The sequence below is a fragment of the Phyllostomus discolor genome, chromosome 1, assembly GCF_004126475.2.
Source record: "Phyllostomus discolor isolate MPI-MPIP mPhyDis1 chromosome 1, mPhyDis1.pri.v3, whole genome shotgun sequence".
Lineage (NCBI taxonomy): Eukaryota > Metazoa > Chordata > Mammalia > Chiroptera > Phyllostomidae > Phyllostomus > Phyllostomus discolor.
Genome location: NC_040903.2, coordinates 82563721 through 82575967, shown reverse-complemented (window position 1 = coordinate 82575967; position 12247 = coordinate 82563721). Strand labels below are relative to the sequence as shown.

Here is a 12247-nt window from a genome sequence, read left to right as displayed (position 1 = left end):
AAATGGCGGCAGGTGCGGTGGGAGGGAAGATGGGAGACACATTCAGAAGCAAATTGCTCACTCATGCAAGATGAATAAACATCCTTCCTCAGCAAATAAGTTCAGGGCCATGACATAAAACTGATTTAACCTTGTTTGTATGAGCTCTTTTCTCTCAGGACGAAGTGGACTCTTCATGTGGGCATGACTGACACCAGGTGTGTTAGATGTTATTAATTTAGAATTCACTTCATTGTTTGGTAAATCAACTCATTAATAATTCAGCAGAAGAGTGTTGTCATACGAATGTTGAGTGAACAGGCTATAGGAATAATTTTTTCAGTAATATAATTTGGTAAACTTTATGGAAAACAGTATTATACACAAGGAATAATATATCAGTGTTATTGCTAATCAGCATAGTTTTGTAACAGGGATGCCCTGCATAACACAAAACCATCTGTCCTTGTGGGAGTGAGCGCATGAGGGCTCCTCTGTATTTATCTCCCGTGACAGAGTGATGTACAAACTCTAAGTGTTCACATGTAGAATGTAATTTTCCTGAACAAAAAACTTCTACATATGGAATCTGAAACATGGAAATGTTTTGTCTGGGTGACTAAATTACTCTGAGGGTTAAATTTGCAGCTTAATGTTTTTATAAGTTACAATCCTGGTAATTTCTTCTGTGTTTAAAAGAGCATTAAAAATTAATATTCTCATAATAGTAACATATTTTTGAGTAAGGTTTTAGACTCACATAACCCACTAGGTAAATACAAAGTCTATAATCTTTACAGCACAATTGCCTTGAGCTAAAATACATGATTTCCCTCTAAATATTTATATTTTATAGTAAGAATTTATTATTCAGAATAAAAAAATATTTTTGCCTCAGTTTCCTTGTCTGTGAAATGGGCACAAAACAGCACCAACCTCAGGGGGTTGTTATGAGGATTAAAAGATTCACCCTATGTAAAGCTTTTGGAAAAACACTAAGTACTCAATAAATGCAGTGATATTGATGACGGCGGTGGTGGTGGTGCTCTTACGTAAGTGTGGACAGGAGCTCTCTTACCAGTGGAAGGTAAGTGAGGTTTAAGGCTGTGGCGCACACAGCGGCCTTCAGACGGCCCTTTCTTTGACAACTCTCATTCAGCCTTGGTTTTCAACAGCTGTGAACTTCACTGTTAGTGAAAATTTACAACAAAGTTCTGAAAATTTCACTGTTGAAGAAAACAATGTGCTGTCAAGTAGATCAGGATGCGACTGAATCTGAGAACTATAATTGGTGTAAATTTGAACTGTGAAAGTATAATTTCAGCCATATTATGATTTTCACTATTCCATTGAGGTGCTCAGTTTTTGTTTGCTTCTTTTGCAGTGTAAAAAAAATTATTCTTCAAAGATCTAAGCAAAGGAGAGAGGAAAGAAAATAGTGATTTTAAAAATCCATAATCTAACTTTTACTTTCAGACATGAAACCATTTTGCTTGATTTTGGCTCCTGTGTGCCCTGGAGCTGACGGTCCTGAGACAGAACCTAAACATGACCTCATAAAATACACCAGCACCTTCATCAGAAACATCTGCAGCAGCTGACAGCGGCAAGCCCTGGACCCTGCTTCGTGGGCTCGCTGGGGTTTATCAGTCACACTGCTTCTATTTTCTAATAAAAAAAATCCAGATACAGAGCCTATCTTCTGTTTCTTCACTGGAAACATTGAGGATAATTGAGGTGTGGGCTTTACTGTGTTAGGTGAACTCTGCCAGAAAACCACTACAGATTTGTGCTATTTCAGTTCCTGTTAATGTGTAATAAATGCCTTTTTTTTCATTTTCAAGAGTCCCTGAACATTACATCTTTCAACACATTGGTGTCAGGTAGTTGAAAAATTGTAGCCTGGCTATCTGGGGATTATAATGTTTTTCTTCTATACTCTTATGTTCAGTGCTCTTATCAGTACTCTCATGTTCAGTGGTACAGCCTTCTTCATTCCACTGTGAAGACCTGATGTCTTAGATCAAGCATTGGTGTGTTTTTGGAGCATAGGATGGAGAGAGGTTTAATGTAGGAAAGGATCACACGGGTTGAACAGCAAAGCAGACAGCACGAGAAAAACCAAGCAGGCACGTGCTGAGACGGAGGGGTCACCTTTTCTCCCTTTTCTCCTAGGTCACCCTTCTCGCCGCGTGAACCAGGGAAGCCCTGTAGGGTAAAAAGCAAACCAAGGAAATCTGCTGATGTAACTGTGGCAACACCGAATTCAAAAAAATAAATGTAAAATTTCACGTTTTTCAATGTGGACATAAAGAAAAATGGCAAGCCCAACAATCTCAAAACTTAGGTAAAGCAGAACTTAGAAATAATAGTTTACTAACATGTCAATTTTCTACATACTATAGGACTCTTTCCAGGAAATGTCCAGTGGAGAGAATATCAGGGTCCTAGTTTGGATCCTGGCAAGTTCACCGCTCTGTGTGGCCTGTGCAAATCACTTACCTCAGCGTGTTAGTGCCATGTCCGCAAAATGGGATTGATGATATTTACTGCACAACTGTTGGTGTGAGTATTAAATGCAACGATATAAAGTACCAGAATTATGTCTGCACATACCAGGTGCTCAATAAATAGTAACTACTATTATTTTTGCTATTGCTATTATTCACACAATACGGGACAAGCAGTGCTCATTTCAAGAGGCATTTACTTTTGAGATTCTCTGTATTTATAAGATATAGAGGGGCTTTATGCTAAAGGAAAAAATATTGCATTAGAGCTTTGACAATAGATATAATACACCATTACCTAAGGGTGGTGTGTGAAAGGTACTTCAATTTTATGCATATTTTAAAGTAAGTGGTTCAACTGCAAATGTTGAGAGTGTCCCTAGTTTGGGAAAGTATTTTGAACTGGCAGTATTAACTATCTGTTATTAATTTTATACTAGACAATTGTTATTTTTCTTTTGTGTTTAATTTATGCAAATACTTCCGGTGTATTTTATGTTGCTGTTTATATGCACAGCAATGGATATTGTATGCATAACTATGTGCACAGAAATAATAAGAAGTATTCTTGCTGTTATGGATGATGGAGACCATCAGAATCTACTATAATAGGAAGATGTTCATTGCACGTATTACTTACATCAAGACCAGGCTCTCCATCTTTCCCCTGCCAAAGAACCACAGTAGCTACATTAGTGTTCCTAGGTTTCATGAACAGGTTATTGTTCTATTGCAGGCTGCCTGGACATGCAACACTAGTGTTAGAGCTACTTCAAAAAGGTGAAAAAGATTCTCTACTGATTAGTAATATACATTTCTTTCACTAAATCAAGTGAAGTGACTGTTAATGTTGCTGTTACCAGTCGTGAAAAGTTTTTCTTATATATCTGGTTAAATAGTTTGTTATTTTGCTGAAGTTGAATGCTTGGTATCTAAGTCATCAATCCAGGAGAAAGATGAAAATAGTTTAGTTGATTTAAAAACACACCAGCACTAATAAAGTATGCAAGTCATTGCTGCTTTAACTTGATAACTTAGTAGTTAGCTTGTAAATGAGTTAAAAAGGTGGCAACTTTACTGTTAAAGTTTGAATTTGGCTAGATGTGCACCTTGTCTGCAAATACTGAGGGTGTAAGGATCACAACTCAGACACTGTTTTTAAGCAAGCTTTGTGAACACACAATCCCCAGATGTGAAAGGAGTCATAGACTGTTGTGCCAGGACGGCACATGCATTCCCAGGGCACGGATCGCTGGCGGGTGACCCCGTCACGTCAACACTGGGTTCACCCAAAGTTACCAAGAGGGTGCTTTAATTTTGTCAGCTGAACTCTATTTCAGAATCAGCCTTCACTTGAAATCTATTTTAAAATCAGCCTCTCTTTTAGCACTGAAGTAATCATGGTTTATTCTATCACTTCACAAAAACTGAAAATACAAGGTATGTGGGAGGTACACAGCATAAACCTTAATACAGTTCTTCATATGGTTCTACTGTAGTCCTTCCCTACCCTATGGAGTCATTTATGAGTATACGAAAGATAATGTTCTGAAGCAGACCTGAGGCCTCAATTAGAAGTCTGTGTAATTGAGAATTTTTAGAAGACAGAACATTCCCCACATTTTATGTTCCGAAGATCCATTGTCATCACAGTGACTTAAAGGGACCAGAGATATCAAAGGCATCATAAGCATCAATTTGAGAAATAACTTTTCTTATAAGAGTAGTCTTAGTGAGTATCCTATGAGAATAGGCCAAGTCTGCAGGAAATTTTTTAATTAAAGCTTCTATAGCCACTTTTGGTAAAGTGACCTCCCAAAGAAGTGCCAGTTAGGGGCGAGCACTCGGATGGCCCAGGGACGTGTCATCAGACAGTGGGCCTCCTGCCTTTGGGTCAGAACTGTTGGTCTCGTGGACAAGCTCCGATCTTCTCAGTCTTGTGAAGGGCAGGGGCGTGCGTCTGCACGTGAATGGGAGAATGCGATATGAATATGACCCATCTCTGGGGGCAGGGTGGCATCGGGGTTGTAGAGAATTAGGGGACTTCCTGTTGCCCCTGTAAGGTGATTAGTTGGCTCTGTGAGGGGAGGAGGGTTAACCGTGCCAGTGACAGGCGATCTGTGCAGTGAAGGGGAAGCACACAAAGACAGAGAACTCACAGGCAGACCATAGGGTCCTCTGGGTCCCGGCTCCCCCACAGCTCCTTTTTCACCCTAAAATGAGAGGCAGAAAGTTCAAATCATACCCAAACACCAATATTCACACATGCACCCTAAAGGCCTGTGTACAAAGCCTCTATTTGAAGAGTCAGTCTATCAAAATTCCAAAGATTCAGGCTCTTTCAGAGTCACTGACAATGAAACAGTAAAAATCATCTACATTAGACTATTTTACTAAATCACCTTGGCAAGAGGGGCTGGCTGTGCAAAGGGACCAGCATATCTAGCATGCTGTACTTGGGTTATTTTGGCACTAGTGTGAAACATTTATTTGTTATTAATTACTTTCAGCTACTACCTTTTTAAAACTGTAAGAATAAAATGTCCTTTTTTTTCTTTCTGTCAAACGTCTCTTCCTCAGCAAGGCCTCCCCTGACCACCCAGGCCTTCTGGAGCTCACACGGCACATGGCAGGGAGACATACACAGGTTATAACATGAGTATTCTTCACCGAGCTCGTCACTGGGATATTCACACTTGGGGGCCAGGGCCTCTGGCTTGTTCCCTGAGGCACTCCCATGGCCTATAATAGTGTCTGGAACATCAGTAAATATCTGTTAATTAATAAATCAAATCACATTAATATAACCATACACCTATTCAGCTTCTTTTCTGAAAAAGAGGGTTTAAAAACTTTTATGTCTTCTACTAAGTACCTGGTAACCTTCATGGCTGTCTCTCCATGTGCCTAGTTAAGTAGGGTAGCATGCCTTGGCTTAAATGTCAATCTTGAATGCTTCTAAAGAATAAACACAACTGGAGGTGGTCCCATGAATATGAAATATAGCTGTGATGACAGAGAAAGAGGTGTTCTGCATTTTGAGCAGAGTTCCCCTCCACCACCATCTCCAGCGTTAATGTGTTTGTCAGGATTTAGCATGAACACCTCAGGAGCCATGTGCTGTTTACATGAGTGGCCAGACAGAAAATGTTACCTTCTTTTATAACACTCCTGAAGAAGTTTAAAGGCTAGCAATTTTTTTTCATGGGTAAAATGCCAAGTTCAGCTAATAACTGTGCATGAAGGTCCAAGTACGTTGCTGTGTTTCCCTGTGCTCCAGATTCCCTTCAGACCACATTTCAAGTCTCCGCTACCATTCTTTACTCTAACTTTAGGGATTGGTGGATCTAGTTGGCACTGCCACCTAGAAGCATATAAGGAATAGGGAGCCTACTGAAAATAAACATGATAAGTGCTTTTAAACTTTGTGTTCATTACTGAAGGAGCAGCAATTGTCTTCAGGAAAGTCCAGGCTTTGGGGACAATGCGTAAATCTGATTTCCAGTTCTGCCACTCACTGGCTGCATGGCCTTAGGTAACTTTCTTAACTTTTCTGTGCCTGAACTTCAATGGCTGTAAAAAGAATTTTTCTGAAGACGAATGTGATGATAAAATATGAAATTTATCGTTGCCAAGTAATATGTCCCATACATAGTAGCTATCATCATCATTATTATTATACAATTTAGAGGTCTTATGTTTGATTAAAATGGGCTTGGCAACTCAAAGGTCACTTAATTCAAAATAAATTCATTTTGCCTTGAACTGGCAGTGTTCTTTATGGTCTTTACAAGGTGGTCGTGGATGTGTGTGTGGGAGTGGTGGGAGGTGGGGGTTTTGAAGGAGGGTTCTGATAACCTGGAGGAGATCTAGTTTAAAAAACTTGACAGATTAGACTAGATTTAATTTGAAAAAACCTCCACATATTATATTTGTATACCTATTCCCTGCTTTGATTGAGTATACTGGCTTTATTTTGTTTTAAAAATGAACATACCATGGCTTATTTGAATTAAGTGACAAATGTCACTAAAACATTTGTCTGTGGAACTTCTCTGATAGAAATGCCCACCCCAAACAATGACTTTAATCTAACAATGACCATCCCATTTCCTTTGCCAGTGGGGACTTCAGAAGCCGATACAAGGTGTGGGAGCCCTTGGCTGGGGAGCCATGAGGAGGGCTCCTGGCTCGAGGCCAGGAGGAGGAGGGCTCTGGGTGCTCTCTGCACTGCCCTCCGGGAGCGGGGTTTACAGCCACCGCCACCAACCTGCCAGTGGTCCGAAGACAAAGGCAGCATGCGGAAAGAGCACAGAAGCAAAGCTGAGAGTCCCTCCTTTGAACATTTTGTTACACGTGACAATAAATGTCTTTATCGTTTAAGGCATTTGAGCTGCGGTTCTGTCACTTAGAGCTAAAGGCATCCTAATGGCCCCAGCTTGAAAACTTTCAGGAGTGAAATATTGACATGGGGATTGGAATGTGCAACTTCTTTTCCTGGATTAAATAATTCCAAAGCTTTTTGAACCTCAAATTTAACATCCTCTACACAGTTCCTAGGCAGTTAGTTACAAGGCTAGATGAGGAAACCAACTGGAGGCAAGAACCACCAGGTGCTTGAAGACTGAACACTAATGGTGTCCATCATGTGTGTGACCATTTCTGGATAAAATGGCCTATCAAGTGCCTGGTTTCCTTTAGCTGGTCTAATTATATTCAGGCTCTTTAATTTGCATGTCTACACCAAGGGATTATTCTAGAATGGCCCCCTTTCCTGATTCCTCCCGCTTTAAAATGGGAAACTTTTCAAGAAAGTCCAGGTGGCGCCTCAATCAATTACCACTGAGAATCACACTCGGTCCAGCACTTGGGGTGAGGGGCACTTAGAGAGCACTGATACATGATCCAGCTGAGATAGTTAACGTGCTGAGTAAATACAAGTGTAACACTTCACACTGCACACCATTTGACTTAAACTATGCCATCAAAAATTCTTAGAGATTTCATTTGCTCTCCTGGTTAATTCTGCCCCAGGGCCGAGACCTGATACTCTTGTGACACTGCAGAGCTATCGGAAGTAGCAGCTGATTTACCAAATGGTAAACCCTCTTGAGCCCCAGGGCATTCTGCCAAAAGATTACTTGAGATTTGCTGCTCCATTTTTAGTACATGTACTGAATTTCTTGATACAATGCTTGAATGGTTCAGCACTAGAGACTCTTTGCTTTTAAATATTTTTAATTACAACGATCTTCATAAGTCATTGGCTTGATCTTAGAAATAAGATCAAATAAAGATCAGATTATATATTCCTTTAAGACTCACCTCCTTCTAGAGGCACTCTCAGACGAAGTCAGCCTTCCTCATTGCTGTGTGGTCTACCTGTACCTATTTGTGTTCACTTTGGCCTCAGTATCTGTTTTGTTTTGTTTTTTGCAGAATTTTTTTTCCTGTGCAGTTAGGTTGTAAACTCTTCTAGATCAGCGCAAACATGTTTCCTTTATAGCATTGAATAAATATATATATAGTGTAGTAGTAAACGATTATAGGATGAAGAATTAACTATAATGCTATTCAATTCACTGGAGCAAAATAGACTTTACATAAAAGGGAGGAGAGTGTTTCTCTTTCCCACTAGAAGTTTTGTACATTGTAACATGTGATAAATATTTACCAAATGAGTGAATTCAATTTACAGAACATGGACTTCGGGAGTATGCCAAAGAAATCACTAAGTGAGCCCTCTATTTTAAAGCAAATTATCACACATTGATGAAACTCCATCTAACTTTGAAAGACCAGAAACTTGAACAATGAATTATTCCAACATTTCGAAGCCCTCGCTATTAGGATACTTTCTTTACATCCCATCATGGGATGGTGAGGAAACTGGTAACACAGTTCCACTCAGACACACAAATACTTCTAAGTCTTGCAATGTGAGGAAAAGAAAAAGTAGGAGAAGACAGAGAAAGAGGGAGAGAAGTTCCAGACAGACGACCAGCTGCTGAGGCGGCAGCACATTTTTTTGTATTGGATATTTATCTTCTGCTCTGTCTTTTTTTTTTTTTCCCAAGGATATGGAAACATGGCCTAGCAATAGAGAGGTTAGTGAAAGGTTTTTGTTTTATAATGCACTGAAATTATTTCCGTATGGCTAAAGAAAGACAGGCTATTCTTTCTTTCTTTCTTCTTCTTCCCCCCTTTTTTTTTCTGCAAACAGGAGCATGTGTAACTGTGTGGAGGAGAATACTTAGGTTTTGTCATTTTCTTTAAAAAAATTTCTTTAAAATTTTCCTTTAAAAAATGTTATGCCTTACTCTCAATGAATACAGTAGCTTTATATAAAAGATTATCAACCAGAATATGTAGTCCTGGACATTTTAGCCCTATTGACTTCTATTTACTGGATTAAGGCCAAATAAAAATATCTTCCTTATGGGTTCAGAAAGAATGGTCTGAGCTATTTATTTAGCTATGTAAATGTATGCATTGTTTTCTATAAGGCCGCCATATTCCACACTGATACTCTGCTGTTCTCTCAGTGTGGTGGCTCTGAATAGAACTTAAGATGATATCTATTTTCACTGAATATTAGATGGCTCTTTGTTTCTCCTGGGAAATGAACAGTTTGGTTCAAGTAAAATGAAAAGGCAACACATAGGTCACAGCTTAGAAACTTCAGGAGCAACTTACTCTCTCTCCTTTGGGACCTGCGGGGCCATGGGGTCCCATAGGGCCATCTGTACCCTAAAAGAAAGATAAAAATAAGATAATATGAGACATATCCTAAGGGCTATCAGAAAGGCAGCTGTCATTTATCCTGGACCTTTCCTGAGTGAATGGCGCCTGAGAATGTCAGGAAGACAACTCATCTTGCCAAGAGCTTTGTACTCGATTCTTTCAGGCCAGTAGTTTTCAGGAAACTCATGCAAAAAGGGATGAATTATATAACTGTAGATGTCAATGAAGGGCACACACAAAAAGCTGTATATCATACTTCATTATATATTTCCTCCCTGACTAATGGAACCTCTTCGCTTTGCCCCCATAATCTTAAAAAAAATAGTTTTTCCTTCCTATCACCTCTAGTTTCTCATTCATTCTCCACCCCAACGTCACCCCCACTTCTTTGGCCGCCGATGCTCTGAAGCCTTGTATTCGGCTGTTTAAGAGGCTTGAACAGTTACACAAGTGGACAAGAATTAAACAAATGAGAACAGTGTTCAAACCAAACTTTCTTCAGCTCTGTTGGGAGCAGCGGGGGGCTTAGAGGGAAGGAATTATTCTCACAGGTTCTGTTGTGGTGGCTGAAGTCACCAGGCTTACGAGGCATAAACCAGGCAGCTGATACTTTAACGGCATAATTGCCTTCTGGCCTCCTGCTTAGGATTAGGATTTCTGCGGCAGATGAGAGGACATCTGAGTGAACACAGGAACACCGAGGTCCAGGAAAAACAATGACTGCCTGAAGCTGAAAGCCTGAAGAAGGGTTTTAGAATGGAAGAGCTGAAGTCTCTCTTTGATTCTTAAAACTGTAGCAAGGACTTCAATATATTTGCTCATGTTCTGGAAGACTGTACTTAGATTGGCAAAGAATTTATTACAGAATTTGCAAATGAAACTATTCAGAACAAGTTTTTGTACTGTTCTTTATTTCTCTTCTGTTCTTGTTTATTCTGATAGAGCCTTGTGATATGGAATAATTCAGGGTTTTATATTCAGTCTAATGTAGGTGAATTCTCATCATCTTAAACTGATCTTTTACTATCTGAACTCAGTGTTCACCTTCAGAAGACTTGTAAATACTGAGTATCTGTGGCTGAAATTTAAGAGATGGAGCTGTTAAGAGCCAAAGAAAAGAGACAAAATGACAAGACAGACAAGTCATTTTGATGAACAAAGATCTGAAAGTTAGTTCCGATGAAGAGGTTACATTTCTAAATAAACATAAACATAAAAGGAAAAGCAAGTTAAAATAAATTCACATGATTTTAACCCCTCAGAGGGCCTCTCTCATGGAATTACAGGAAATGTCCATTGGCTATGGAAAAATCTGTCAGATCTAAGACAGTGATGCCAGTTAGAGTGGACGTTCTTGTCCCCCAGCAAGCAGTCCAAACCTGAATTCCGTGCTCTGTAGGCAAGGCTGTGCGTCTAACAGAGCTGCAGCCCAGGCCCTGTTCACCTTCCCTTTTCTGCCTCTATCCTTGTCCACCTTCGAGTTTCACCCCAGTCCTAGGCACCCTGCACCCTCATCTTTTAATGAGAGCACGTGAGCGAAAAGGGTCTGTCCTGAAGCACAGAATTCATAGCCACGAACGCGCTGGAGCAAGACGAGGCACTGACTCACCCGGGCTCCTGGCTTTCCGTCTAAGCCAGATGCTCCCTGTGTGATTTGGTTGGTAGCAGGGTTGGTGGGTGTAACACGAATGACAAGAACAGAGATTAGTATGAGGTACCAATGAACAAGTGTAAAACTTCAAACAACATAATACCCAGTCACAGGGCTCTGGGATGAATATCACATTGCTACAAATTGTTAGTTAAAAAAAAAAACAAAACACAGGACAATAAACACCCCCACAGATGATGGCATTTTAATGACAATTCCATTTGACAAATTCTTATTTAGAAATCAAGTTAATGAGATTTATAGAGTGGACTTTAAAGTAGGTAATCAGTAACTGTCACAGGCTGCTGACATACATATGAAATTCATTTTCTAAAGACTGTACTATTCACAATATTTTTTTTAAGTTCTGAATGAAAAATAATGGCCAATCTCCTAAGAAAGGGATCATTATAATAATCAATCAAGGTTATCATTTCAGAGGAGAGGAAAAGAGCTCTAGTTTTGCTTGTTAAAATAGCATTTATGAATAACAAATGCAGAACTTGAACCTGCCAAATGAGTCTGGATTTTACATGAACAATGGTCAATGTTTTCTGGTTTGTCCTTAACTGTGTTCACATTAGTCACCACTAGAGGGACTTCTAGGAACAGGAAAAAAGCCAGAAATAGTTCATGAGTCCAAATGAAAAATAACTACTTCAAACAAAACTGTTCCTCAGTTCACTTCAAATAAACATTGCATCGAAGTGTGAAGGGAAGCGCTTTAAACACCAATGCTGTGCTCAGTAACGCACGCTTCTCCGCGCCCCGGGCTCGAGGCTGTGCCCAGAGCGTGATTGAAAGATGACATTGTCCGTGCTTATTTCAAGAATAAGCACAATTACTCCTTGTAACTCAAATACTGAGTTACATTGAAACTCAATGTAACAATGAGTTGCATATTGAAACTCAAATATTTACTTATAGTCATTTAAAAACATCGATTATCTAGTAATCAAGGAGTATTTAGGAAAGATAATGCACTTGCCCTATAAATTCTCTTGGCAAGGTTGCAGAACTATTTTCTCACTTTGTGCTTGAGATGTACTCAATAATACAAAATGAAGGGAAAACATCTATTCCAGCTGGAAACTCTACCAATGATGCTGCACCACATATATTTTGAGTAATTTTCGATCCCATTTTATAATTCCTTCTTTATAACTCTGAGTAAGACTATAACTGCAAAATACATCTTTAGTTAGCAATGATTAAAATTTTTTTTAACAGTGTGTTGCTGTTTGTTTAATGCTAGCACATGTAGAGTTCTCTGCTAAATGTTGTATGAAACTTATTACATCCCTAAATTTGAAATTAAGGCAAACTTTTAAAAAATCAGATTAAGGGCTTAAATGAAATAGAA

At 39.4% G+C, this 12247-nt stretch overlaps 1 protein-coding gene across 8 annotated transcripts in view; it reads right to left on the bottom strand.

Moving 5' to 3' along the window:
• Nucleotides 1–12247, bottom strand: part of COL25A1 (collagen type XXV alpha 1 chain) — a 498892-nt gene that overhangs the window by 12619 nt on the left and 474026 nt on the right. For 6 of the 8 annotated variants that reach the window (XM_036025482.1, XM_036025500.1, XM_036025468.1 and 3 more), the window contains 5 exons: nucleotides 10843–10878; nucleotides 9186–9239; nucleotides 4649–4702; nucleotides 3130–3156; nucleotides 2134–2187 (listed from right to left, as the gene is read on the bottom strand). In XM_036025482.1, the coding sequence (XP_035881375.1) occupies nucleotides 2134–2187; nucleotides 3130–3156; nucleotides 4649–4702; nucleotides 9186–9239; nucleotides 10843–10878 (225 nt within the window). The remainder of the gene's footprint in view (nucleotides 1–2133; nucleotides 2188–3129; nucleotides 3157–4648; nucleotides 4703–9185; nucleotides 9240–10842; nucleotides 10879–12247) is intronic. The other 2 variants (XM_036025501.1, XM_036025508.1) reach the window with 1 other exon arrangement.